General features: G+C 53.0%; 1 protein-coding gene across 17 annotated transcripts in view; it reads left to right on the top strand.

Moving 5' to 3' along the window:
• Positions 1–27,455, top strand: part of shaker (potassium voltage-gated channel protein Shaker) — a 244,728-nt gene that overhangs the window by 82,249 nt on the left and 135,024 nt on the right. The window contains exons 1-3 of one of the 17 annotated variants that reach the window (XM_031972113.2): positions 11,988–12,235; positions 12,912–13,085; positions 13,272–13,546. The exons of 7 other annotated variants lie outside the window; for them this stretch is intronic. In XM_031972113.2, the coding sequence (XP_031827973.1) occupies positions 13,407–13,546 (140 nt within the window). In that variant the 5' untranslated portion in view covers positions 11,988–12,235; positions 12,912–13,085; positions 13,272–13,406. Of the gene's footprint in view, positions 1–1,176; positions 4,603–11,980; positions 12,236–12,911; positions 13,086–13,271; positions 13,547–15,874; positions 16,001–27,455 lie in introns of those variants that run through there. 9 more of the 17 variants (XM_031972116.2, XM_076369388.1, XM_031972115.2 and 6 more) reach the window with 9 other exon arrangements.

Here is a 27,455-nt window from a genome sequence, read left to right as displayed (position 1 = left end):
GGTATTGACCGGGCGGCGTGTTGCGCGCTCGCGGCGCGCTATGCCGCTGCCATCTTCCGGAGGGTCGGCTCACCCCTGGGGGAAAATAAGTTTGGGCGGGAGGCAGGTGCATCGCGTCGCGAAGTGCGTCCGACGATGACGAGCGCGTTCACGATCGGCCCGCCGCGCCGCGCCGCGCCGGGACAATCCACTTACCAACACGGTCGGGGAGCGGAAAAGTCGCGAGTCACGTTACCGTTTCGTGTGCTACGGCCGGGCCGTCGCTTTCAGGGGCGTCGGCGGTGTCCGCGGAAGGGCACGGGGCCGTTTCGCGCGTGAGAATCGCTCGGGGAACGGCGGACGGCCCGACGCGAGGGTGAACGATCCGTAAACAGCCGAGCGAGCTGGTTCGGTTCTCACGGTCGGCCTTTCTTCGGGCTTGGACTGGACGATCGCCAGAGTTAGGATCAACAGTGATCAACGCGTGCCACTGGCCGAACACGTGGCGCAACCGTTTTCGTCCGCACCCTCTGACGGTGCCAGCCACGAGCACGACGAGCTTCCGCTCGGCCGTTCGTGGCCACGCGGTCTGCCTCGAACGCGCTTCGCCTCGTCCCGGGCTCCGTTCTCGCCGATACTCCTTTCGATCCGTTCCGTGCGCGCGGTCTCGGCTGACGGATCGCGTCGCAGCTTCCGTTTCGCCGTACGCGCGCTGCCATTGTCCGGGAGCCTCGGGCGTATCGTTAACGAGGACGTCGCTCTTGGATGTTGCCTAGGCTAGCCCTTTGTGGAAGAGGTACTAACGAGTTCTACGCTTCGATTCGACGGTTCTGCTCGACCGCGACGGGACTTTGGCCGTTCCGGAATAGGGGACGCGTAGTTTTTCAGACGCCGTTAACCTTTGGCTGCGTTGTCGCTCGGTTCATCGCGTAGCGAGTGAAAAATTCATTCTGCTCCTGCTTTGCGAGGTGGCTGGCTGTCGAGGTGCCCTCTGTTTGCGTTCCCGATCGATACGAACTCAGTCGAGATTTTAATTGGTCTGTCGAACAATTAAAAACGTGGGAGGAGCTGGGGACTGGGTTTCGAGGGTAGCTTTCGTGTTGGCATCGACGCTGCTACGGAGTTACGTGTCCGATTCGATTCCAGGATCCGGAACATTCCGCCTAGCCTGAATTGCATACGAGACGGTACATTTGATTCTTCTTAAAGGGATTTTCGCGTATTCGTCTCCGTCCTCGATCCTAAATCGCGCGTTCGGCATCGAGTTCGGAATCTCCCCATTAAAGTTTCCCACGGAAGCAGCGATTGGCGAGAGATAACGAAATTTTGCAACCCCGACACGTTGTTTTCACTACCCGCCGAACCGAATCGTTGCACACCTGACCCCACCTGCGTCGGTGCGTCTCACCGTCTCGCGCCTTCTTCTCGGTGCCGCCACCGCGCGGCGTCCCCCGGAACCATGTCTATTTTCGTTCGGGGGCGGAGGGCGTGGATGGCGGTTAATCGTTCCGTCGTGTGACTGCGTGAGGCTAGGTGTAAATGGATGTTCGAGTTGGCCCGCGCCTCCTCCGACCCTCGACTCTTCGACCCCCCCCTCTCTCTCTCTCTTTCTCTCACTCTCTCTCACTCTTTCGTTCACATGTTTAACGATTAAATATTTCTGCCCGTCTCTGGGGGGAGAAAGCGAAACTGTCTGGATACGGTTCGAATTTCCCTCGATTCTTCGCGCAAACATTTGACTTTTCACTTGTCCCCCAAGGTTACGTTGCAATTGCTCCCTTCGAGACGTAAGCCGGCGGGACGGACGAGTTTGCCGATCGTTTCTGCATTATTCTTTTACTTTTTCATCTCGCTGCTGGTGTAATTGTTCGTAAACTTGGCACGATAAGTCGAGTTGTTGAGGTCGTAGGAAGTTTCGTAGGGTTAATCGCATCCTATTTGCATCTATTATTCAGCGAGTTACGAGAGTTCATTAATATCCACTTTAGCAAAAAGGTTCGGAGGGTGGACGCTTTCGATGATTGCGAGGGGACGACGCTTAGGTCTGTTGAAACGTTCAGTTGCCCGTGGACTGCAGATATTTATGCAGCTTCCAGTTTGCGAAACTTTCGGAAATCTAGGTCAAAACGAACTCGAGCGGCTGCGGCCAAGGGTCAATGTCGATCAACGAACCAAAGAGATTGCGATCCAACGAAAATAAGATTGGTCGGTCCTCCGACGACCCCCGGGTAACTGAAACACGCTTGACGGGCGAATCGATTCGCTGCCCTTTGGGAGGTAATTAGCGATCAAGTTTCGAACTCGATAGGCGATTCGCGATAGGCAACGGAAGATCTCGAACTCGCGGGCAACTAATCGAGTAAAATTGCCACGTCTCCGCGGATTCGCGGACACCAATTACGATCCTCTCTGTCCCTTATCGGCATTCCGCTCGCGTTTCCGAAAGCTCGTGATCCTCGCCTTTTCATCGTCCATTTCGCTAATTTTCCATTGGTTTCGGACCGCCACGCGTTGGACGGACTCGCGTTACGCTATCCATAACGGTACTCGAATCTATCGGCTGCTCTGCCAATTAGCGGAGGCCTTCCTCTCGGTCAGACGTTTAGTCGAACGAATATATTATACACGAACTATCCGCGGCGTGAATTCTAACACGAACCACAGAACTACAAACCGATCGACAGAGAGTCGCTACGGAGGACGTAAGCGGACCCAAGTCCGCAGTCCATAAGCTCGCCAAAGAGGTTCTCGATTCTCCGATAGCGAATTATTCCCACAAGTCCCATCTCCATCGAATCGCTAGGGTCTTCCCGGCGCGTCCAACAGATGGCCTATTCTCATAGAACGGCATCGAAAGCACCTGGCCAACCGGTTCGGGCCGTGCATCCGTGGGTGCATTCTCGTGACCTAGATCGGCCGACAACCGCACTCCGCCGGGCAAGCATCCGTCTCCATAGATCCCTTTATACCGGCGACTCTCGTGTCATCTCGGCTCGCAATCAATCCGCAGCCCCATTCTATCGGGAATGAATTGTCCTCGAGTAGAGCGGCGTCCAAAAAGACATGCCAGTACAATATCCGCGGGATCTAAAAGCGTCGTCCGACCTCGCCGATTGTGTCGGGCCGATTGAAGCGAGCCAAGCGAGTCGAGCGCGCCCCTCGATGCTTCCCGCGAGAGTCGTCGAATAGGGGGATGACATTGCACCTGGTGGTTCTTTCGTCGTCGCGTTCTCCGGTGCTGCCACCGCGCGGTGCCCGCCGAACCAGCCGCCTCTCGGCGTAGAGAGGACCGTGGCGGTGCGCGGAGTGAGTCGGCGTGATCGCGGAGCGAAAGCGAGGCAGGAAGGAAGGAAGGAAGGAAGGAAGGAAGGAAGGAAGGAAGGAAAGAAGAACGAAGGAGGCTAGGTGTCTGGACATTGGTGTGGAAGACGCGGTACGCGTTGGCACGTTCTCCTTCCCCGAGACGGGCTGCCCTGTTCCCGCATCATCCTCCTGTAATCCCCCGATCCCTAATCGCGTCCCGTCTCGATTCACCTGTCCACGCGTCCCCCGGCTAGCTAGGAAGTAAGAGTCAGTTCTTCTCCGGAATCGGTGCGGTCGGGTTGCACGTGCGTGAGTCGGTCTCCGCGGATGGGTGGCTCGGCGGCAGTGGCGTCTAGGTGTGCGTCGCGAGACTCGGTTGGGGACGCACGCCAGTGGTGGTAACGGTCGCGCGCGTGCATGAGGTCGCGGCCTGCTAACGGCGAAGCGGTTGTTGCGGGCCGTCTCGACGGCTCGCGGATTCTCTCAACGCTCGTGACGCGTCCGCAGGACATCGCATCGCCGAAGGGGTTGCACTTTCCGCAGCGAGGACGTCGAAGGGAGAGGACAGCCGAGGAGGAACCTGGAACGGAAGGTCGGGGAGGAGCTGTGCCGATCGGGTAGAACGTTCGTCGAACGGAGAGGCGGAGAGGGTTTGCGATCGAGTCCGGCATAGAAAAGGGAATCGCGGTCGGCAGAGGTAAAACCGGAGGAGAAACGGTTCATAGAAATATCGAACGGAATCTCGATCAGCACGGCCAGAAACGGAGAGAGAGAGAGAGAGAGAGAGAGAGAGTGGGAACGTGGTCGCGCGTGTCGGAGGAGCGGCTGGAGCGGCAGGAGCAGCCACGGAGGCAGAGCGAGAGAGGTGGAGTGAACGGGCGATTAATCGAGGATTTGAATGGGTGGGCCGGGAGCCGGTAGGGTTAGCAGGCACGAGCTGAACGCGGTGCCAAAGAGCCACGTCGGTCACGGGGATCGAAGCCTCGTAATCGGCGAGCCAGAAGCACCAGCATCCTCTGCCGAGGTGGTCTGCCGTTGCCACGCGATCTCGGACCGACCGATCGACGGAACGACCGGCCTCGTCCCCGCCCAGCTGCCGCCCTCGCCGCCGCCGCTCTATTCGCTGCACATCGGCAACGGGAACAGCTGCCTCGCGTTCGTCAACAACAACACCGCCGGCTCGCCGAACGCGGTCTCGGACGCCGCGAAGACCAAGGCTGCTGCGACCATGTCCTCGCCGCCCAAGCATCGCAGGGGCTTCGACCCCAACGACGTAAACGCCAACGATTACCGCCGTTATCGTCGCGTTAAGACGAGACGGTGAGTCCTTTTCTTTTTCCCATCTCTATGCTCTTTCTACTTCTTCTGATTCTTCTTTATTCTTGGTTCATTCTTGTCCGTCTGATCGGAACTACCTGTTTTTCTTTTCACTGGCCGGTCTGTGTTGGGCCGGGTCGCTGGCCGCGGGGCTCGTTGCGCTTTTTTCATTCTATCGGAAATCGGACGCGAGACGCGCAGGAAGGTTCTCGGTGGTACTCGACGCGAGAGTTCGACCCTGTCCGACCGTTGCTGGCCCATTCTACTCGGAAACTTTCGGTATCTCGTGTTTCCGGACACGTTTCGGTAACACGGTTCACGGATCCCGAGTAGAAAGAACCGGCGATGGTCGGACACTCGACGGAATTCGTACCACCGAGTATTCCGCGTCTTCTACTCACTTCCGGGAACAACGTTGCGCGCTCAAGCTTTTTCAAAGAGTCTTCTCAGGCGTTTTCGATAAGAATTCGAACGTATTACTGGCGTGCTCGTTCGAGTCGCGACATTCGAAAAGTAGAAGACTCGTTGAACAGCCGAGCGTGTTTGCTTGCTAAATCAGATTCGGCCGGCTATCCGCGCAACTGGTCCCGGGTCCGTGACTCGGCCTGTACGATCTGTTGCCCGCCTAAACCCTGTTTTCATGTTCTGCCTCGTTATCCACCGCTGCAACCCACCTGGCTCCCGTCGCGCTCGCGAGCAGAGAGCGGCTCGAATCGGCAACCTCCGTTCCGCTTCGAGTTGTTTCGGCCGTTGACCCTTGCGGAATTCTATAATTACTGGCATCGAATAATTTAGTCGCGGCTCTGCTCGCGTCGAACCTGTTCCGAATGGCAAAGATTCGAGCGTGCTCGATCGGTGTGCACCACTCTTGATCGTTCGCGGCTTTCCGTAACGCCGGATACGCGACCGCGCTTGCACCTAATTCAATAATAATGTTTCGCGGTAAACCTTGTCGGGGAAACACGTCGACGCGACCGCCGAGCGAGTCACCCGCGTGTTTCCCCGACGATTCACCGGTTTACACGCTTCTATAGACCGAACCCATGAATTTCCTATCGATCTGTATCGGGCTGCAGGTAATTACGCTCGGACCGGTCGAAATTTCCTCGCTGACGGGTACGTTCGCTGTCACCGGTAATCGATCGATCGATTCTCTTCTACTCTTCCGACTGGCTGCTCCGCCGCGAGACGCAGTCCGCGAAGCATCGCGTTTCTTCATTTTCGCTCTTCGAACGTTCCTTTGCCGTTGCAAGCTCGCGTTCTCGACTGTTATTCTCGTAAAGTATCGTTGAATCTCTCTCGAAATCGGTGAACGACCGCGACAGTTTCTAAAGGATCGGACGTTCGAATCCTTGCCAAGCATGATCCCTGTCCCGAATTCTCGTCCCGGAAGACACCGTCTTCCAGCCTTTCTCACGCAGCTTCCACTGACAGCGAATGCACAATGTTCACAGAGGCTTTGTATGTTCCACACCGTGGCCTTGGGCGCCGGACACAGACCTCCCCGACATCTTCCCGACATATATCCAACAGCACGAAGCATTAAAAAGAGAATGAACAAAATATATAAAATAAATAAATAAATAAATAAACACACACAAGCTTGCGATGTTCGATGTTGGACCGCTTACTGGTTGTGCCCCCGTCATGAAAATGCGATGAAAGTCAAGCGTGAACGTGCACGATGCTGAATCCGCCCAAAGAAACGAATCGGAAAACCAAAAACATATATAAAAAAAAAAAAAACACCATTAAACCAATGGCTAAAGAATACCTTTGATCCTCCATGTCCGTGTTTCCCGTCGGTATATCGGACCAACCGGACGACCGCACGGATACGCCATTAGAAACTAAACATAAAAATACCAAAAAACAAAAAAAAAAACCAAAACTAAACAGGTAAACGAACATAGACAAAGTAGTAAATAAAATTAAATAAACAGAACTGCACGTACGTAACGCGGCCAGAAATATATTGGGTCTCATCGCTCTGTTCCCGACGCTTTCGATCGGAGCTTGGAATGCGATGCAATGGAATGGAATGAAACGGAATGAAGAGCCTTGCACCTTGGACGATAAAGCTTTCACGCACTACTCGATTACCGTGCGCCGCGTGGACCGGCCGGAGGGGAAGGGGGGCCGAGGGCTCGCGCACACGCGGCCGTGATAACAGATACAGAGGAATAGGCCGAAAAAGACGGACGGACGCAGAGGGAGAGAGAAACGGAGAGAGACAGAGAAACCTCGCCCGACGCCCCCTCGCCCCCCCGCAGCCGGAATACCTCGAATGCTTTGTTCGATGTGTCGACCCGACTGAAAATTACCTTCCGGCCCCGAGGAGCGTGCGAGGAAATGCAGGAAATCGAAATCGAAACGCCCCGGAATTGCTCTTCTTCCCTTCGTTCTCGCGCCCTTCGTTGTTCGCGGGGCCCGCGGCACCCGCGGCACTCGCGACGCGGCGCGGTGCGTCGCGACGAACGCCGTTCCCCGCGGGACCCGCTCTCACGGACAGGGGTCATTTCAATTTCGCGCGTTCGTTCCGCCGTTCGTATTGGTACGGTCACGGGCAAAGAGAACAGAGCTGTCTCGTAGGGGACGAGCGGAGGATTCGATTCACCTTGTCCTCCGACGCATTTCGAGAACGCGCGTATTGAAAACTAGCGATGAGATTTGCGGGTCGTTGTCTCTGCGACGGAGATGGCGAAGCGGAGTTACGGAGGGTAGTAGATAGACTAGTGGCTACATTTTCTGGCCAATTAGCTACGATTCAAAGTGCTAATAAAGATGTCGAAGCTTGGATTTTATTATATTACCTTCTATGAATTTTCTTCTTTGTAGATTTACGGTGACAATCGTATCTTATTCCGTGTATAAATCTGCAATCCACTCACAGAAAATCTGTGGACTCGGGAATAAATTTGAATAAGTGCATAATTTCTCACAGGTAAGACGCGTTTCTCTCCGAGTGCCCCGCGACGCTCTGCGTCTGTCAGCGTCCCGAGTGTGTTTGCAGACAAATTTGCCACCGCAAAATAGCACCTGTCCGACGCCTGATCAGAGATGGGCGCAGTCCCGTCTGGATAGAACACTCTTTCTTTCGTTCAACCAACGACCAACTTGCGACATTTTCGTTCATTGTTATTCACCACCCCTTTGATTTGCCGCTGATCGTCCAGAATCGTTGCATGCGTTGTCTTTGGCGTCGAGCCGTGCACGTGTGTTTCGAGATGGATCGCTCCTGCAGGATACTAACGCGAAGGTAGACACTTTAGGGATTGGAAAACGCGTTGGAGTGGATACGCGAGAAGTTGTCTGGGAATACGCGCGCATCGACCCTCCCATGGATAATTAATGTTTCCCGTTCGCTCCATCCGTCCGCGAGCAAAGCACCGCGAAACTTTTAATTAATGGAACGTGGCCAGAGTTCGGCCCGGAACTCCGTAATTTGATTTTATTTCTACTTAGGTCTGAAAGGAATGCGAGCATAGCTTTTCTAGTGGACCTCCTATTTTTCGCGGAAGAAGATTGTACACGAAAGAAGTCGACAGTGTTCGCAGTTCGAATTCGATGAAACTTTTCCGCTGGACCTTTGCGCAGGATTCTCGTTGGCCTATGATATAGAGGAAATTTGCCTGCAGTTACAGTTGCAATCTCGAGTTACGTAGAAATAACAAGTACACCGGATAGGCTGATAATCCCTGCGCTTCAACCATGTCCCAGTTTTTCGTTCGAAGTTTGGATTCGGATCCCTTCGTCTTGGCGCAGGTGACGGAAAGTCTCGGAGTTCTTCGAACACAAATTCAACCTTCCGTTGATCAAAACTAAGGAAACGATTCCTCTCGAGAGCGAGTTTCAAACAAGTTTCGCGTCTTGTTGGGTTCACGCGAGAATTCGATACGGAAAGAGTTGTTGCAATTTTTGTTCTCCAAGCGCACGGTGTATCGAAAAGTTGAAGGTAAATAAAAATTTGTTCCTTGTCTGCAGAAAATCAGCTTCGAAAATTAATCTACTATCTGTGCCATGGAACAGAACTCGGCTGTGTCTGTTCGTGAATTACCATTTTCACTTACAAAGTCTAATGCGCTATCCCGAACCAGTTTTTATTCGGAATTTTCACAGCACCTTTCCCACGTATATTTTCTCCTGTTCTCGCGAAAATTGACCAAACGTTTAGGCTCCTGAAATTTGAGTAAACGCAAAGATTTCGGTTGGCAACGGAAGCGAAATGAAAGAATTTTCCCCGTCTTTTCGATTGATCGTAGAGCGCCTCGTACACCGAAAATGAAACTTTACTCGAAATTCGTGTCGCGCGACAGCGAGCAGGGATTTCCGTGGAGTTTTAATTGCAATTCCGAGGGACCGTCGATCGGCGGCGCGTCGATTCGGCAAATAATTTCGGTCCGGTGCAATCGGACGCGATTAAATATCATACGCCGCGTTGAGTGCACCACGCCCTCTCGCCGTCTGTTCTACACGTATGCACACGTATACACGCCGGCGGACAAGAATAGGATGACGGTACTCGCGGTGAAGTGTCTCCGGTTCCGCGATCGATCGAGCGTTCTCACTCAGTAACAGCGTTCGGTAAACGGAAGCTCGATAAATATGAATGGCTCGTAAAGTTTTGCCGGAAAAAAAGTTTCTCTTGGCCTCCCGCGTCGCCGGCGAACGGGTCAAGATTTAATGCCCGGCTGGAATTAAAACGCGGCACTGTGTCCGTTGCGCAACGTTGCATTACGTGTCGCATTTTCCGATTAGATCGTTACCGGCTGTCTTTCGACCGGTGCAACGTGAAAATGCGAATCTTTACGAGAAAAGATCAAATGGTTTTGGAGATTGCTCAAACTTTCATTTCCATCGTTGAAAATATCTGCCGAACTGTTCATTGCGTTCTCGGCATAAGTGGAAGAAATAGATAACGATCGGACGCATTGAAACTCTCAAGTTGAAAGTTGTAGAAATTCGGAAGTCTGGCAATTTTCGTTCGCTCTAATATTATATGGCTGTTGCATCTTATAGATGCAAGTTCAGAACTGCATCGTCGGTTCTAAATCACTTCCATGCAATCAATTATAGCCGTCAAGTATACGGAAGCCTTATACAGCGGTCTATCGACCACTGTCGCCTCCTAATGAAAAAAGGTGTCGCATTCTCGACGGTACGGCAACCTCCTCGGCTCCGGGACATCCAAGACATCCTAGGGAAAAGCAAAACGTAATCCAGAAATCCCCATCGGACGATCGCCGAAGGAAATCCTTTTCATTTTGAATTGCCGTCTCTCCGATCGATTATCCGGCTGGAATATTGGCCGACGCCGATCTCCATTCGAAACGAACTCGCCGCGGCCCGGCTGACAGGGATTAAACGCGAGCGATCAATTCCGCGGACGTTGTCGACGGTATCTCGAAAGGCGGATTGAAAACTGCCAGTTCGGGAAGGGAAACGGAACCCACTTAACCGGGCAAGTTGAGAGATGACGAGCGACGCGCTCGTCGGGATTAATAATACATGCCGCGGGGAACAAAGTGGAGCATCGGCCGGTGTGTGTTCGCCAGGTGCGACGCCGGCCGGCGATTCACGGTGTGTGCGGCCGAGTTTTCATACGACCACGCTCGAGAAAGGAAGCGTACCTTCTTCTCCCGTGATTTAATTTTACCGTTATGCCTCGAGATTGAATTTACGACGGTTGGCTGGCTGGAAGAGACCCAGGCGAAAGCGAAATCGCTGGTTGCCGAGGGAAAAATTGCGGATGTTCCGGAAAAATAGAAGGTTTCCGCGGCCGGCCTGTTTGTTCGCGGGAACCTGAAGCGTTTTATTGTTTGGACTGCATATTAGATTTGAAATTTGCTATTAAACTTGAAATTGAAATTGACATTGATACCTGGAACCCGGGATATTTTAATGTTCGGAATTCCTTAGCTCGCTCGCTTTCTATCCGATATCTTTAGTCTAGCTCTGCCGATCTTATGCGCGATTGAGTAACCGCGGCTAATAATCAATTTGCGGACACCGCAGACGGTATTACAGCACTCTTTGGAAAAGTGAAGGCGGACGAAGCCGGACAAGGTTGTCTCGCGCAACTATCTGTTCCGCAGTGATCGCGGAATTAATTTAGCTCTGTGCAGAACGGAATTCCTCAGAGGCGAAACAAACTGTTCTGCCGTTCGAGATTGTTGGCTAGGGATTCGAAGGGATTCGAAGGAATCGAAGGGAATTGGTCAAGGATTTCGTGCGTCTAGTGGAATTTCTCGAGTTTCCTTTTAGTTGCTCGATAAGTTGTCCGTGACGGGTTATTTCGCTTTTCGAACCGATGACACGAGTGACGCTGGCCTCGAAACTGTTCACCATCGATTCCATTGAAGTGGAGCACGATGGATACGCGTTCCGCAGCGGATTCGGTACGTTTCTGTAAATTACGTTACGCGTTGTTACTCGCTCCAATCGCCGCGGCGTAATTGGCGGCTGGGTAGGTGCTAATTTCCCGTCAAGGCGAGACATGAACGATAGTGAAACCCTAATTCAACGTTACCTAAGCATATTTTCCCACAAGCCCATTTTTTAACGTGATCCTTCATTCAGCCGTGGTATTTCTTCTCAGTGGTTACAAGCTTTCTGAAGCCTTTTAAGCGTTTGTATTGTAAACCGTTGCCTTCGGGCCAACCTCGTCGCTGCTCGCCGCTGCGCCCTTTTCCTCTTTCCTATCCAATCTACTTTCGTTTTCCCCGACCGAAATTCTTCTTCCGATCTTCTGCCGATTGCACTTTAATCAATTATCCACGCGCCCTGTACCTCTTTCCTCTAAAATATCGGAGCTAGGTCGCAGTTCTTTCGGAATTCAACGGACGTTTATGCTACTCTTCCTCTTTTCAGTACTTTGTCAATAGGTTTTTCGTAAACCGGCCTACCTGTGCTCCTAAAGAAATAATCCCAACATTTTTTGTACAATGCGATAGACGACTTTCCTTCTAAAAGAAAGAAATGAAAGGAATGAAAGGAATGAAAGGAATGAAAGAAATGAAAGAAAATTCGGAACCTGGAGTCACAGATCCACAGTTTGTCTACATCGAACAACTGATTCAGCGAACAACGCGCGGATCGGTTAAGTAATCGAGTATATCCGGCTGTCGAGATCAGGACCAATCGGACCGTTAAAACCGGCGTTTAACGAGGTTAAACAGCCGGCGTTCCCACGAAACTGTCCGATTGGCTGTTGCGTAGCGGTTTGCGGCCAGTTTTCGTCCCTAAAAGGTAAACAGTCCGCGTGCAGAGAGAGAAACTTGTCAATAGCATATCGTACGTCACTGAGGATACCTCGACATAGCGTCGGCCCAGACCAATAGTCGATCTCCTCGGGCGGCACGATAGTCGGTGGTCGGTCGTATGCACGGCTTCAGTTCGTCGTCGGTGAAGATCTGTTTCGGTTGTTCGCTTATCGATGAAACGCATCGCGGGTGCGACCGTCCGGTTCGTTCGCTGTGCGTTCACGCACCGGAGCTCGCCAGCTTCCGCCGCCTCGAATCGCGCTCTCGATGGTGCGTTTATCGCCGCGAGAAATCCAGTTCCTCCATTCTTCGTGCACCACCATCCCCCGTCCTCAGTCGCCAGAGAATTACAGTGCGAGGTCTTGCGTGTCGTGGTTCGTTGTTTCACTGATCTTTTGGCTCTACGATCGCGATATTTCCCGATTTTCATTAGAAATCTATTTTCATTAGAGCTGTAGAATTTTGCGGTTTTGAAACTTTGCAAATTTCAACTCTCGAAACTATAGAACATGGAAATTTTTGAATCCCAGCAACGCGAACACTTGGAAATCTTCTCATTCGCGAAGAAGAAGCTCACCGATGAAAGAAACAACTGTATAGAAGCAAAAAAGCGCGAGGGAAGAACGGTTTTGATAATGACCTCCGTTTGATGCGGTTCTCTCGTTCAGAGCGGATATTCCGCTATTCGACTTTCATCGCGCGCTATTTAGATCGGGGATGGTAATGCTCTTTGCTGGATCGTCGTCGGAATACAATTTCGAAAATTTCCAGGGACGTTTCACGCTCGATTTCACGCAGCATTTTTACCCTGAATGGCCGCACCGACGCGTTAAATCTGCCAGTCGAGCGCACGTGTTCTCGACAGATGTTTCCTGTCATTTTTTCGCAGCCGGGCGGAAAATCCTACGGGGAAATATCATTCGCGTTATGGATTCCGGGTTTTTTCCGCGGAACATCGCCTCCGTTCTTTAAAGAGAACTTCCGCGATCCCGGGTGCAATTGAATCGAAAGAAAATAAATAATAACGACGTCCTCTTCGTTGCTTTACAGTGGAACGGAATGTTAGCGACAGAAGATAAAGAGCTTAAAGAACAGTTCGGTGAAAGCAAACTAGACTCGCAGTAGATTCAAACGTATAGAAAACCGTGGAAAGAAGATAATACGTGAACCGGTAAACGAGTGACATTAATATTTAAGGAAATGTTGCTCTGAAAATCATCCAAGGTCAGAATTAAATAATTTTCACCGTCCGTATTAACGATGCTAGTACCTTTACCTTGCGCAATATCAGATTTTCCAAGCATCCAATAAGTCAAAGAAGACGATGAAATACTCGAATACCGAAATACCAAGTGCCCGGTGAAGAAATCGGTTCGAACTCCCCCTTTAAATTGATTCCTAAAATTCCAGCGACACGCGGAAAGAAAGGAATGATCGAAAGCCTCGAAGATGGTTGGCAGTTGGCGAGCTCCGCGAGCTCACCGCGTAGCCGCGCGTCAGTGATGATTTTCAATGGAACAGTCTAAGATGCGCTGTTAGTGTGATATGGGTTTCGGAGCCCTGATCTTGGACTCTGTGGTTCTGCTGGTCGTTAGCAACGTAATACTGCGTTCGCTGGGCATCTGTTACGTGTGTCTACCGTACTCGCTGGTGCTGACAGTGTTCGTGGCGAGCGCGCTCTACTTGTAAGTACCATTGAACCGACGCAAGCTCGCGGCTAGTCCCTCTCGGCACCACGAGATTTTGGTTACGCAACGCAGCCCTGGTAAAGGCAGCCCGGCGACCCAACGATCGCGACGTCCGATCCCCGAGGGCCCTGACCAGTCTCGCGATCCCTTCGATCGAGTTTCGCTTCTCGCTCGCGTCGACCGAGAAACGCGCCTTTTAGCCGGAATCCAATTTTAACGAATTTTCCCGGTTGATTCGCGGCTAACGAGGACACCCGGTGCGAGGGAAATGCAGCGAATCTGGTATTTCAATTTTCTGGACGGTAGGATCTCGGTCGAGCATTTCTTTACACTCGATCGTATATGTTCCGAAGTACGATCTAGGAGTCGTTCAGTTCCGATTCATTTAATAGTCTGGACAATCTGTTTGGCGTGGAAACAAGCTTGCCGACTGTTTCCGACGAATCTACTCTCTCCATTTGCAAAGAATGCTACGCGCAATGGATTCGTAATCGACTGGATGGAACGGCAGCGAATCAGTTTCTAAATCGAATGGATTGCAGAGGACGGCGACTCGGCTACCGTGGATCGTTGATCGCCAGACCACGAGGAACTTTGGTTGTCTTTATTAGAGTCGAGTTTCGCGCGATTAAAAATTGAGAACGCAACGCGACACGGTCTCCGGAGAATGTGATCGAATCGCGAACCCGAGACAAACACAGTTGCCCCAAACCCGACTCTACACGCTTTTCCTCTCTTTTTTACCTTTCAACGGGATAGGAGTCTCGTTATCCGAGTACATCAACCTTCCGTGGTCTGACCGGTTTCCTTTCCGGTAATCGTCGATCGGTTTCTAATTGACCCACTAATTGACTTTCTATCCCACCCGCCGATTCTTCTTTTTGCGTTCTCTCCGTTTAATAGGATTAACCCTAGAATGACCGAGGCTCGGGCTAAGCAACTTATCCTCTTTGGGAGGTATTGCCTTTACTTGATTAACTGTTAAACGGACAGCTATAGCATTCGGGTACGTGCACTTTCGGCACGTTTGTTCTTCGAGAACCTCCGCGTCTCGAAAGTAACGGATGTTTCGTCAATTTTTCGAACTGTTCGAAATGATATTTTTTCGTAATCTTATCTTTCGAGAAATAAATCGCGTTTACGTGATAGCGGTCTTGGAGATATCCCCGAAGTCTTTCTAGGGTTAAACGGAAAATAGAGTTTCCGAACGCGTGTTACTGCGCGACGTCCGACTATATACCCTCTTGACTACTTTACGCTGTCTGTGACCTGAAATAGAGCCGTTCGGGTACTCGATACGTTAAAGTAGCTCGATAACTCGGCCAAACGGGATCAAGAGGAATATTTTCTTTTAGTATTCTCGGACGGAGTACGACGAAATTCGCTTCGAGTACGACGGCGTCGATCATTAAAGAATAATTTTTAGGTGTACACTACCTTCGGCAACCAGTTGTGTCTCGATGCTAGAATTTTATAGCGTTAAAGTCGATTCCCACCTACGACGAGATTGTACAATGATACTCGAGTTTTTGTCAAGTTTAAAGATTGCAGCAATGAAACATTCAGTTGAATCACAGTTGACACGGTCGAGGTCCGTCCACGCGTATCCGAAACTATTTTCCATCGAAAAGTGGAAAGCTATTTCCTCCGAATAAATAACAGAGTTCTGTGCCTGACTACAATGTACACGACTACTTGCCAAAGAGTCAACACGGTTCGATGTCCGACTACATATGTATGAGAGCACTTTTTGTTCGAGTCTAAACACGACTCGGTCTCTAACTACATATGTATGAGAGCACTTCTCGCCGAAGAAGCTACAAGCTCGATGCTCTGAATGCACGCGGCCGAAACTACTTGGCAGTAAAAGGGGAATCTTGGAATATTCGCTGCAGATTCTCTTGGATTCGAACCAAATGAACGGACGCTCGTTCGGCTTCCACTGGATTATTAAACTGTATTAGTATCGGTAAATCTTTCACGATTACGATACCTGCAAGAATTCGCTATAGACTGGCCGAATAGGAGCACGTAGACACCGAGGAAAGTGGGAGCCGAAGGAACGCTCGTTTCTTTGCTCGAATCGCGTCGTTCGGAATAGAGTCGGTTGCGCCTAGCTCGATTTTCGGAGAACTCGACGCGAGCGGAAACGAATCGGATGTCCCAAAGGGTTGACCGGCGAGGATGAAGTCAGGGCCGGTTAGGTGATCACGCGAAAGCCTGCCGGTGGTATATCTCTAAGGATTCCTCTCTTGATTCAGGCACCGAGGCGGGATGCCGCTAGCACGAAACACTTTAACGCGATGTCTTGCCTAACAACAGCTACCGGGAGGGCTCGAATGTGCCGGAGAAGATGACGAGCTGGATCGAGAAATTATTGTTGTTGCTGGTGATACTTCCGGGTGGCGCACAGGCTGACCACCGTAGTCAGTTGCCACGGCGCAAGAAGCGGTGACACCAACACACTCAAATTGCGCGCGCTTCCCTCTTGACTGTCTCACTTTTTTTATTCTTTATCTATCTTCTTATCATCCCATCCCGTTCTTGCACTTTAGTCGCCGCATTTAGGCACATTCATTCACGCCTTCTGCTTCAACGGTCGCCAAGGCGGGAATTTGATTTTTATTTATCGAACCGGATTTCCTCGGCTCGAGCCTTCCGGACGCGGCCGTTATCGCGGGAATCCCCCACGTTCCGTTGTCGCCTCGACGATTTCCCGGAGAAACACCCGTTTCTACTTTCCTCGCGCGAACGTGATCGCCGCGCTTCCGGCTGGATAACCATGCGAGACAATATCATTTTCCGTTTGTTTCTCTGTTATTCGAGCGTTGTTTAGTTCGTTCGCGCGAACCCTCCGCTTCTTTTCTGGACAACGATACAAACATTCCTCGATACTTTACAGTCTGGGAGGAAACTTAAAAGTTAAAAGATTCCGTTGATCGAAGCCAAATTGCAATAATTCACTATTTTCGTAGCGACGCTCGGATATTTCGGTACAGCGATACATTATATTTCGGTGCTTCTGAATCTTTTTACGCGTTCACGTCCGGAAGGTCACGAGCACCGTCGCGACGAGCACGGTCCCTTTGAAAAGTATCACAGCTCATTAACGTTTTTGACTCTCTCTCTCGTCGAACGAGGTTTACCGCGTATACGAAACAGTTGCTACAATTCTGACGCAACGAGAGGGTCGAAGAAAATTCGGAGCAACTTCGCCGGCATCATTCAGCGACATGTTGGACACTCGTCGGCCCTTAGGGCCGTGTATCAGCGATCAGCCGGCAGCCACAAGTAGCTTTTCAGTCCGTTCACTGCGCTGTGATTACGAGTAGCTCTTGAACACGGTAACTAGGCACGGTGCAATCGATTACAGCTAGAAAGTTCATCGCTAGGCGATCGTAGTTCGAGGGAAGATAAAGCCTCGCTTGTACGCTTAATAACTTCTGCCGAGTTACTTCGGCGAACGTCTCGCGGTAGAGCTTGCGCCGCCGATCGCGTAGGAGACGAGGTATTGTCTTGAGTAGAACTTTACCCCGGGCCGAAGGAGATCCACCTATTGAAAATCCTTCATTCATTCCGGAGGAATCGCGATATTACGAATCCACTGAATATTCTCCGATCGTTTTACGACTCGAATGCCCAGAGTGTCGCAAAGCCAATACGATTCAATTGTACTCCATTGTTTCGTAACACGAAAGGTCATTCGAATAGATTGATCGTTAAGAAGAAACGTTAGATTTCATTAAAAATTCACATCGAGAAGTAAGCGCGATCATTAATGCGATCCTCCCTTTTGAAAAAAGACCCTGAACTACAAATACCCGATGAACAAAGGTACGGCAAGGAAGAGAAATAATGAGTGTAAAAGAATAACGAAGGATTAAAGTATCCGAGTGGACTGTTTCTTTTGTTCTGTCGGTGGTAAAAGCTCTCGCTGTTGGAGAGCTCGTTCCACGTGGCATTCGAAAAGTGCAGATGGCGCGGTGGAAGCTCGCCGCGTATTTTCTCGGAAGCTTCTCGCGAGTGGGTTCTCGTTGGTAAAACAGGGATCCTGGAACGACGCGAAAGCTCCCTAGAAGGGTGTTCGCGAAGCTTTCGCGGAGTTTGCGGTCTCGGGGTTCGCGCGACTTGCCGAGCTTTCCGGCAGGCGGCGTTTCCATCGATTTCCAGTCTCGCCGGGCAGCGTTGTTCACGGAACAAGTTCGACTTTCCGCGATATATCCGTTTATCGTTGCGCATTGTTTCAACTTGGTCTCCATCTTGGAAGTTTTTACTTAAGGGGAAAGCTGTCCCGATAAGACTAGCTTCCCTTTGTCCACGGTCCGCCGCGCGTATACAGCGGAAGCCTGTTTTTATTTTGGCAAATACGAGGCTGCTCTTCCGCTTTATGATCCCGCGTTAACTGTAATTCTTCCGAATCCTCGTTTCACCGTTCGCTCCGTGGTTAATTGTCCGCCGTAGGGGAAACGGGCAAACGCTTTTAGTAAAAATTAAACATTCTCCCAGATGGATGAGCATTTTATCCCATCTCGCGCGCGGGCAAGTAAAATTCGTTTTTACTCGATTGAAATTGAAATTTTCCAGGAGGTTCTGTTGTCCTGTTGCTAGGCGTGGGGATTACTCGCAGAGAATTTCACTCTCATTTACTTTATCCTTCTGCCCATTTATCACTCTGTTATTCCACGGTACTCTCGTTACCGCACACGCCTTCCTGCCCCCTGTTGCGAAAACAAGTGTCGGAACCGAATACACCTGATAGCGTTAACAGGTGAAGACGTCCGGTACGTGACCGGCGTTACAAGACATCGAGATATCGAGGGTCGAAGCGTTCCGCTGGCCGCCGTTAATCATCGGGTCGGCTGTGAGCAGCGGAGCGCCAAGATCACTAGATTAGGCGGTCGCGTGGCCCGATATCACGGCCGGTTGCGTCGGGAATTACGACGCGCGTTAGCCTAGGCTCACGAGCAGCGTCCTCGCGCTAGCTCGAAAATTACCGGTCGTTCGGATCATCGAAACGATTCGGCGGCCGGTCGATTAGCCGCGGGTATCGATCATTCCGGTGAACGGGAGGCACGAGGACCGTTAGCTTCGAGTCGCGCGGACGTCACGGCGCACGTCCATTTTCACCAACCGTCGCTAACCCCTCGAGGTCGGCTTTTTAATCGGAAATAACAAGCAGACGACTCGATCGTAATAGAATAGTAAGTTGTAAGAAAAGAATGGAATTGTTCCAACGGTAAACGATTAGTAGCTGTTTCTCTTATTTCTTAGTATTTCAGAGCTGAATGTTCGATTCGACTTTCTTTCGAAAGGCCTCGGGCGCAACGGGTTAAGAGTTCGATCGGCAATTTGCCTTTCGACAGAAGGTGCTCGGCGCTCGCGAGAGCCATAGGATGTCGCAACGTCCGGCTTTCCGACGGTCGTGTGACCCCGGCCTTACCGTTTCCGGCCACGCCAACCGGGGTCTGATTACCGGCGATCCTGAATTAGGTCTGGGTCAGTGCAGATAAAAGATTTTCGCGTGTCCTAGATTCCGGTTGCCGTGTTCGGTGCTGTTATCATCGTCGATATCGGGGGATCTCTCGATACCAACGGACCATTATGAAAGAACTTTGGCAAATATGGAACCTTTCGCGGGTTAGACGCTAGAGTGTTACGTAGGTACGTGTGTTTGCGCGCGCGCACGCGTGTGTTAATCTCTTAAATCCTCCGGATATTTGAGCGCTGACCGATAGCGCGGTCGTTTAGCTCTAATCGACTCGATAATAAAGTACGAAAGAGTTTTCGCCGGTGGTTGTTGGCAGGTCACGAGGTTATTCTATCAGGGGTATTAGGAAAGTTCACGGAGGTTTTACAAATCCTTTCCGGAAGTTGTCCTAAAGTGATCCTAACGAGGAACGCTGTTCCGGTAGTTAGGATTCACTGTGGCCGAAGATTTCGAGCAGCGTCTTTGCGCTCGACGAGATCGAAATCGAAAGGAACAACAGACCCAAAGAGAGAGAAAGAGAGAAACGGAGAGGATAACGGAATGCTAAAAGGACGGAAATCACTTTCGAAAAACGAATTTTCCAGTGGAATAGGCGGATCAGCAGAAATGGAGGTGCGTTCGAGTAATATTAAAGACGCTTCTTCCGAGCGTAACTATTTTAGCGCGCGAAAGAGATACTTGGACGCAACTAATGGAAATATCCTGTATATCGGAAAAAGTCGCGTCGCTCACGGGCTGACTAAATCAAACGGAAAGGGAAAAGGGAGAAAAAAGGGAACGGTAGGAGAAAGGCGGCCGGGGTGGGGGAGTCGACCGGTGGCGTCGAGATATAGCCGGAACAATTTCTCAGGGTACGTCGTTGGAGGAACTTTTATTCGAGAAAAATTGCCGCGATACCTGTGGCGATCGAGCGATCGCGCTCGTGCCCGAGCACAGTCGTTTATCGTTCGATTCAGGAAGTAATATCGAACGCGAACGCGGCGCGTGCATAGCGATCGCGACGTCGCGACGCGTCATCGTTAAGACGCGACTGGCTGGGTTGAGCTAGACGGAATCTAATTAATATGGAATCCGTAGCTGAAACGCAGCTTCATGATTAACCGATGAAACGAATTTTATAGACTCGCCGAAAAATCACGACATTCGAACTACGCGAAACCCAAGTATGCACCGAGGATCATCGCGTCGAACGGTAATAAATTTCGTCCGGATTTATTTCCAGTATCCGCGCTGTCAGCTCGCCGATTAATCTTTCCCCGCAGTTCGGTGTTTTCGAAGACTATCAGCAGACTGCTGATAAATAATTCCCCAACTTTCGCTTCAGTCGGGGCACAAGCTGTCCGGCTCAGGAGTATTCCGTGGGATTCGTGTTGGCAAGCTGTCTAGCGTGTCAACAGCTTCGAAAGCCTCGTCGAACTCGATGCCGAATTCTTCGAGGGTAAACGCGAGGGTTGGTTGCGTTGATAAATCAATCGTTCGGCCGGCGATTCGGTTTCCTTCGGAACTTTCTTTGCGCGTTCGTCGAGCTGGCTGTCGGGAATTTTGATCGAGGATCGAATTGGTCTTGAACCGCGTTTGCCTGCGCGGACGCGGGTACATATTTAACTTGCCCGTAAGTGGCTATGGAAACAGTTTAATTTCCTGTGATTTTATCGTCACGGTGGCGGGCCGCGACCTTCGCCGCGATCGATCCCTCATGAGAAAATCATGCGGCAGCTTTTAAGAGGGATTGCATCCGCGGGTAAAATAGGCGAATCGCGTTCCGCCGAGCGGCGTGGCGCTTTCTTTCCTCGGAAACACGGTTTCCATTATTTTCGGCCGTGTAGGGATCGCCTTCTCCAACGGTGGTCGGTAAAAGTTTAAACTACTCGTGCGTTCGTTGCAGGAAACCCGTGTGGACAGACCAAAATGCGGGGTACTCGCATTTCGAGGAGTTCCGTATTCACAGAATTGAATACATTCATTTCAGCGAGTCGGCTAACAGTCTTTCAGCTTCTAGCGTGGCGTTTGCATTCTGCACGAGCGAATATTGAAGATCAATCCCTGGGGCGTGGAATTTTCTCATGACTCGACGTTTGCTTCGTATTGACTCGTCAGTTATTCTTATATATATATATATAATGGTGCGGACCCTTAGCGTTCCCGATAAGGATATTTCGGACGCGTAGACGAAGCGAAGACAACGCGGTTAATCGGATAAACGCGCGAGGTGCCGAACCCCTATTCGATGAAGCTCGAAGCAAACTCTTTCGCGATCGACTCGAAAGAACCGAGGAACAACAGGCGAACCGCAGGATCTGCCAATTAAGATACCGCGATAGGAATCGACGGTAGATGCAACTGGTTCGTGACCGGTAACGGACCGTCCCCAGCTGTTCCGGGTCCCCGCCGCGTGCCGTAGCTGGCAAACTTCTTTGCCAGCACCTTTTTCACTCGATTTCCGTCTCTCGTTCGCCGATCGATGTCCAGCCGGGCAAGAACGACGGGATTTACGAGAGCACTTCCCTTGGAGCGTGCCTCTCTTTCTCGGTGGCCCTCCTCCTCCAGGGAGAAGATCATTCTAACTCGCTTATCCGTATCGTCTCTACCGGATTCGAAGGAGGCACCATTTTGGATCAGCCCCGTGTCGGCACCGGTTCTTCGCCCCTTCCATTCATCCCGACTGGCTCTCCGTCGGTTCGCCCCCTCCTCGTCGGGCGCGCTCCTAACCAAGACCTTCCCGAAATCCACCCTCTTTTCGACTGTTCGGCGCGTCGCCTTCGTCGTTGTCGTCGTCTGGCCCGTTGATCGAAAAGCCAGCGCGGCCGAAAGGGTATCGGGACGGAATGGATCGGGGAGGGAACACGCGGAAATCCTCGAGGGAGCCGGCGCGGGTGGAAGGTGTTCGAGGATAATACTCGCAGCGGAGTCGCCGGTGTGGCTAGATATCGACTTCGGAACCCCACGCACGAGCAGCACTGGTAGGGGGCACGGCTCGTGACGGGGAATCGCCGGTGGGAGAGAACGGTGGGAGCGCTGCCTGCAGGGGCGAGAGAGAAACGGAACCAGACACCGCGAGAGCCAGCGATACAGCCTGCGGGGGACAGAGAAAGCTTCGGGAGGTGAAACAGAGCAAACGCGGAGACCGTAGGGGGAAAGAGAGACCGCGCCGAGGAGAAAGAGCGCGCTGGAGGAAGGGAGACCCTGCGAATCGGTGGAAAGGGAACGCGAGAAGGGAAAAGAGATTGCACGAGAACGCGAACGGGTGCGTCGGAAGAACGGAGAGAACACGGGAACCGGAAGGAGAGCCTGAAACCGTCCGAGGCGGAGAGAGAAAGCCGCTAGATTCCGCCCCGTACGTTCATACATCCACGCGCCCGCACGATCGCGCGCGCGAGTTGGCGAGCGTGTTCTCGCGCACGAACCCGTTTGCCGCGCACACAATCGCGATCCAGGGTCCCTCTTTCTCTTCCTCTTCCTCTTTCCCAGGCGCACCGAGACAGGCCGGCAACCCATCGGCCAGAAGCGTAACAGGGATCGAGCGTCGACTATCCAAACTCCGACTATCCTATCCAGCTAGCGCGCGAGCGAGCGAGCGCGCGTTGCCCGCCCAACGGAAACCCCACCCTCGCTGCCCTCCACCTCCCATCCTCCATCGGAGGCTGACCGAACCCGCGGGCACGACGAGGAGGATCGAAATCTAGTAACGGGGATCGGAGAAGGAGGACCGAAGCGTGAACCGACGGAAAGAGAGAGAGAGAGAGAGAGAGAGAGAGAGCGCGCGCGCCGGATGGTGGAGGACTCGTGACCCAAGAATGAGGGAGCACGATGAACGAAGGAGGGCGGGCTCGAGCTAGAACGAGACCGACAGAACGGAGGGGGTGGTTTTCGAGCGAACGTGGCGCCGCCGTGCAACGCCGCGGCGGTTCCAGGCGGCACGCTGGCACCTCCACTGTCCTTTGCCGCCCTGTCCCACCAGGTCCAAGCTTTCCGCGTCCTCCTCCGGCCGTGACACCCGCGAACGCACAAACGCCTCGCCGCTTCGCGAGCGACGGTGGCCTCCTAACGAGGGTCCGTCTCTCGGCACCGCGAAACCGTCTACTCGTCGAGCGCGTGTTCGTCCTTCCGCGTCTCCTCGGCCCTCTCCCCGCCTCGTTCGGTGCTGCTCCGACTCGTCTCCGTCAGTTTGGGCCCGTCGCGGCTCTTTCGAGCTATTCATCCGTTCCGAGCGTCCATCCCCTTTCTCCGCCGTTCTGCATCCTCGGCCGTACGCGCGTCCGCCTCTTTCGCCGTGGCCGTTCGCTCCCTTCCCCCGTCCGCCCCCTCCACGAGGTTCGTCTCGTCCTTTTCCGTTACCCAGGCGAGTGCCGCGAGCACGCACGTCCGGCTCGGCGATTCAGAAACGTACGAAACGCGGGCAAACGTGGTCGGTCGTGTCCTCGCTCCGTTGACGGATAGGTTCCTGCCTAGCCGGTAATATCGCGGCACGATCGAATTCGACCAGCGCGTCTGTGCGCGGCAGTGTGGTGTCACCGTGCCTCGACCGCGGCTACCGCCTTCCATCGCCCCTTCTACGTTCTCCTAACGTTCCGCTCCCTCCCCGCGCGTGTCGCGCTCCGTCGTTTCCTCCTGGCAGCAACCCTTTCGTCCTCGTCGCTCGCCACGTTTCCACCCTCTTTCCGGTCTCCGGCCCGCCATGCTCGCCGTAGCGCGTTTCGCACAGCCGCCGCGGCGGTACGAGGTTCTCGGTTGATTTCCTCGGGATTCGAAGCAGGAAACGGCAACTTTAGGCTCGCTCGTTCGCGAGTACGCCGCGTCGAAGTTCCCGCGAGGCGAAAGTGGACCCGTCTGTCGCTCGCGGGGAAATTAAGGGGACGCGCTCTCCCGTCGCGCCTCTCTCGGGGTTCGCGGTGGTTCCGCGAGGATCGAGTGCGCGTGTTCCATTCAGCGAAAGATTAGAGCGAGAGAGAGAGAGAGAGAAAGAGAGAGAGAGAGTGTGTGTGTTGGTAGGGGGTTCGGAGCAGCGTAGGGGCGCGGGGGAAGGACAATACGCGGAACACCGTCGGAGGGATATCCCGTGACGGGAACGAGGAGAGAAACGCGGCTTCACGGACTGGTTACCGCCGCTAATCGAATCGACCGACCGCGTGGCAGTCTCGTCTTTCGGTGGAGAATGCGAGCGACTCTTCCCGACCGATGATTTCGACGCGTCGTCTTCCAGCGGAGAACACGAGGAATTTGTTCAACGAATGATCTCGCTACCCCGATCGTTTCCTTCTTTCCCTTTGGCGTTTTTCGAACGGAAGGATCTCGTTTGGAGCGGTGTGTCCGTTAACCCAGGCGCGAGTTCGAGGAATCCAGGGCGAGGACGAGGACGAGGACAACGGGAGCGGAGCGGTTTTACACGAGGCGAACTCGTGTCCTGGCCGCGGCTAAATTAAATGATTGCGTGACGGTGCGCTTTATCGGTGTTTTGCAGGCCCCCTCCCGACCCGCCGTGTTCCGCGATCCCCACCACCGGGATCGACCGCCGGATTCGCCCGTCGGCATCGAATCCTTTCACCGTCCTTGAGGGATTCGCCTTCGACGGCCGCGTTCGAAATTCGTGGCGCGTCCTTGTTTAAGGTGGACTCGTCTGCCGCGTCCGAAAGCAGCGTGCCGGCTCGATATGCTCGGAACGAGCTAGGTCTTTGCCGTTACCACTCTCTCTAACTCTAACCACTCTCGGAGTGCACCCAGCGACGACGCTCGTCGAGCCAACCGATTTTCCGCGCGCGATTCGACGGACATTGGAGATTCTCTTGTAAACCGAAAGCTCTCCTCACGCGCGCATCGCTCAGCCGCGGAGCAAACGGTCCAACCTCTGGAGTATCGCGACGCACGCGGAAAAAGTGAGTCGGCGGACGATCAGCTGACGGGTCGGCTAGCAGCGAGACACGGTGTAAGCACACAGTGGCGGCAGCTGCGTCGTCGGGACGTCTCCTGTTCGGTGCGAAGACGTTGAAAGAGGAATATCCGTGGCGCGCGGCCGCGGGCCGCGACTGCGTGACGCCGGGTCCGGGACACCGCCGCCGCTTCTGCCAGTCAACGACGAATCCAGCAGCGGGCAGTCACGGTCATTCCATCCCCGTCGGCCGGCACTCGTCTCTCTCCCTCTCTCTCTCTCTCGCCTGTGGTCCCTCCGGCCTCTCTGGTCTCCTTCGGTTCCCGTCCTCGCGCGACACGCACGTCCGTCGGTTCCTCGGGTGTTCGCCGCTGCCCCGTCGTTCCGTCCCGTTCCCCGGAGAAGGAAGTCGTCTCGTCGGCGTATCGCGTGGACTCGCCTGCCCGCCGCGCCGCGACGCGTCCAGACAGCGACGAGACGCGAAGGAACGCACCGGACGGGACACGCTCGTGCGAAAAATGTGCCACCTGGAACGGCGGCTCGCCAGTCCGACCGACGAACGGGGCCGTCGCACGGCAGCGCGCTGCTGAGAGCCACGTCGTTCGCCTGCCGCGGTGGTACGGTCACGATGACGACGGTCGGGATCACGAGGATGACGAGCGGGATGACAGTGAGCCAAAGTGACCTTTAGTGAGACTGTTAAAGTGGGTGGTGAAGGAATATTCGTAAGTGGCACACACATAACGTTTAATCACACACCACCGGCTGTCCTAGGACGTGCGTGTGGACACACGGGGGTTCGTGGTAGTAAACGCAACATGCGGGAAGGTACAATAGTGCGGGCCGCCACGGCGATCTGCTGGGCCATCGCCAGTTAGCCACTGTACTTTTCTCTTCTCTGTCTATCTACTACCCTTTTTCTTGCGACGCCTACGCGCGTACGCGCCAACGCGCCAACGCGCCAACGCGCCTACGCGCCTACGCGCCTACGCGCCTACGCGCCGTCACACGTTCACTGACACGACACTCGGGGACACAGGTACGGTAATGGTCAGAGTGCATCGTTTCAACGACGATTTCTCGCCCTCCTTGGTTTCACACGATCCGACAGTGACAGTGCTATAGAAAGTCGAGAGTTTCGCATCGGGGGGAACTCACCTCGGTAGACCGAATAGTCGGCGAATGGTTCGAGCTCGGTGTAGATTTATCGAATTTGCCGCATGGTGTACGCTTCGGAATCTGGGTTGATGACGCGTGCGGTGGTCCACTTTTATAGAGCACTGAACGTTTCACCGCGTTAGAGGAAAGATTCCCGATTAGACTAGAAGTTTATACGAATTCCTCTTAGAAATTTCTCTCCTCGATCCACTCTCGGACGAACGCACCTTTCTTAGGTGCGAACGTACGCTTCGATCGAGGCCCGATCGCGGCTCAAAGAGAGCGGTGCGATTTTATTGGCCAATACCGTACAGTGTTCATTGTAACGGCTCGTCCCGCGACAAGATCGACGTCGCTCGGTTCTCGAGCATCCCCGTCGACCAGCTCGTTCCCGGTTCTTGCCCCGACGAACTCGACGATCCCGCGTCCACGAGACGACCGGCACAGCCTCCATTATTCGGAGCATCGTTCGAACGTTCCATTGTTCCCCGGCGACGAGTGTTTCTTCCGTTTCGTCGGCGTTCGCGTCGAAAGCCTCCCTCTTTCTCCGTATGCGCGCGCGCTCGACTGCCTCGCGGATAATTTATTCGACCAGTTGCGCTTTATGAATAATTATACGAACGATGTAATTGCGCGCGGGATCAATTGGCGCGGCTCGAGCGTTCCGTCGTTTCCCCTTCGGCGGCCGAGCGAATGTCGCGCTTACATTCCGTTTAGTGTTATTTCTGTTCTTAACATGCCCGTCGCAGTCGTTCGTCGACCATATGCGCTTACCTAAACGCAATTAACCTCTTGCCTCGTGGCGCGTGTCGTAACCGAGCTTGCACGAATTATTCTCTCGCACCGGAGAAAATATCGTGCACTCCGGGCCGCGCTCGCTGGAAAACTTTCACGCTCGTAACCCAAAAATATGGGATCGATGCGTAACTTTTGCTGGGAATCTTTGCCAAGTTGACATCCGCTCGCCGACTCGTGCGATATCTTTCTGTCCGCGGCGAGAGGTCATGGAATATATTAGGGAAAAAGTTTCTTGTATTCTTACCGAACAAAGTGGCGATCATAGCGTTTTCCTCGATCGATGCGAAGCGGAGGATACTCCTCTTTATTAGATTCAGTTTCGAATCTCAGTCACGCGTTTCACCTTGTAACCGAGGCAAGAGGTTCACGGTCTGTGCACACGAGCAACGCGTATCCCTTTTTCCGCGAGGCGGAAGAACTTTGTTTCTCTGTTGCTCGGAAAGAGTCGCGTCGCTCGTGTGCGTCCGCTCTAAAGCCGAAATCTCCGCTGCGCCGAATTCCACGAAACAGAAAACGAACGCGAATCATCATAAAACGCTGTTCCAGAAACCTAACGAGACAACTGGCCCCTCGGTTAACAGGTGAAAGTACAATTACCG

The sequence above is a fragment of the Nomia melanderi genome, chromosome 7 (assembly GCF_051020985.1).
Source record: "Nomia melanderi isolate GNS246 chromosome 7, iyNomMela1, whole genome shotgun sequence".
In the NCBI taxonomy this organism is placed as follows: domain Eukaryota; kingdom Metazoa; phylum Arthropoda; class Insecta; order Hymenoptera; family Halictidae; genus Nomia; species Nomia melanderi.
The sequence above is the reverse complement of the archived record's forward strand: the minus strand, read 5'-3'. Positions and strand labels throughout refer to the sequence as shown.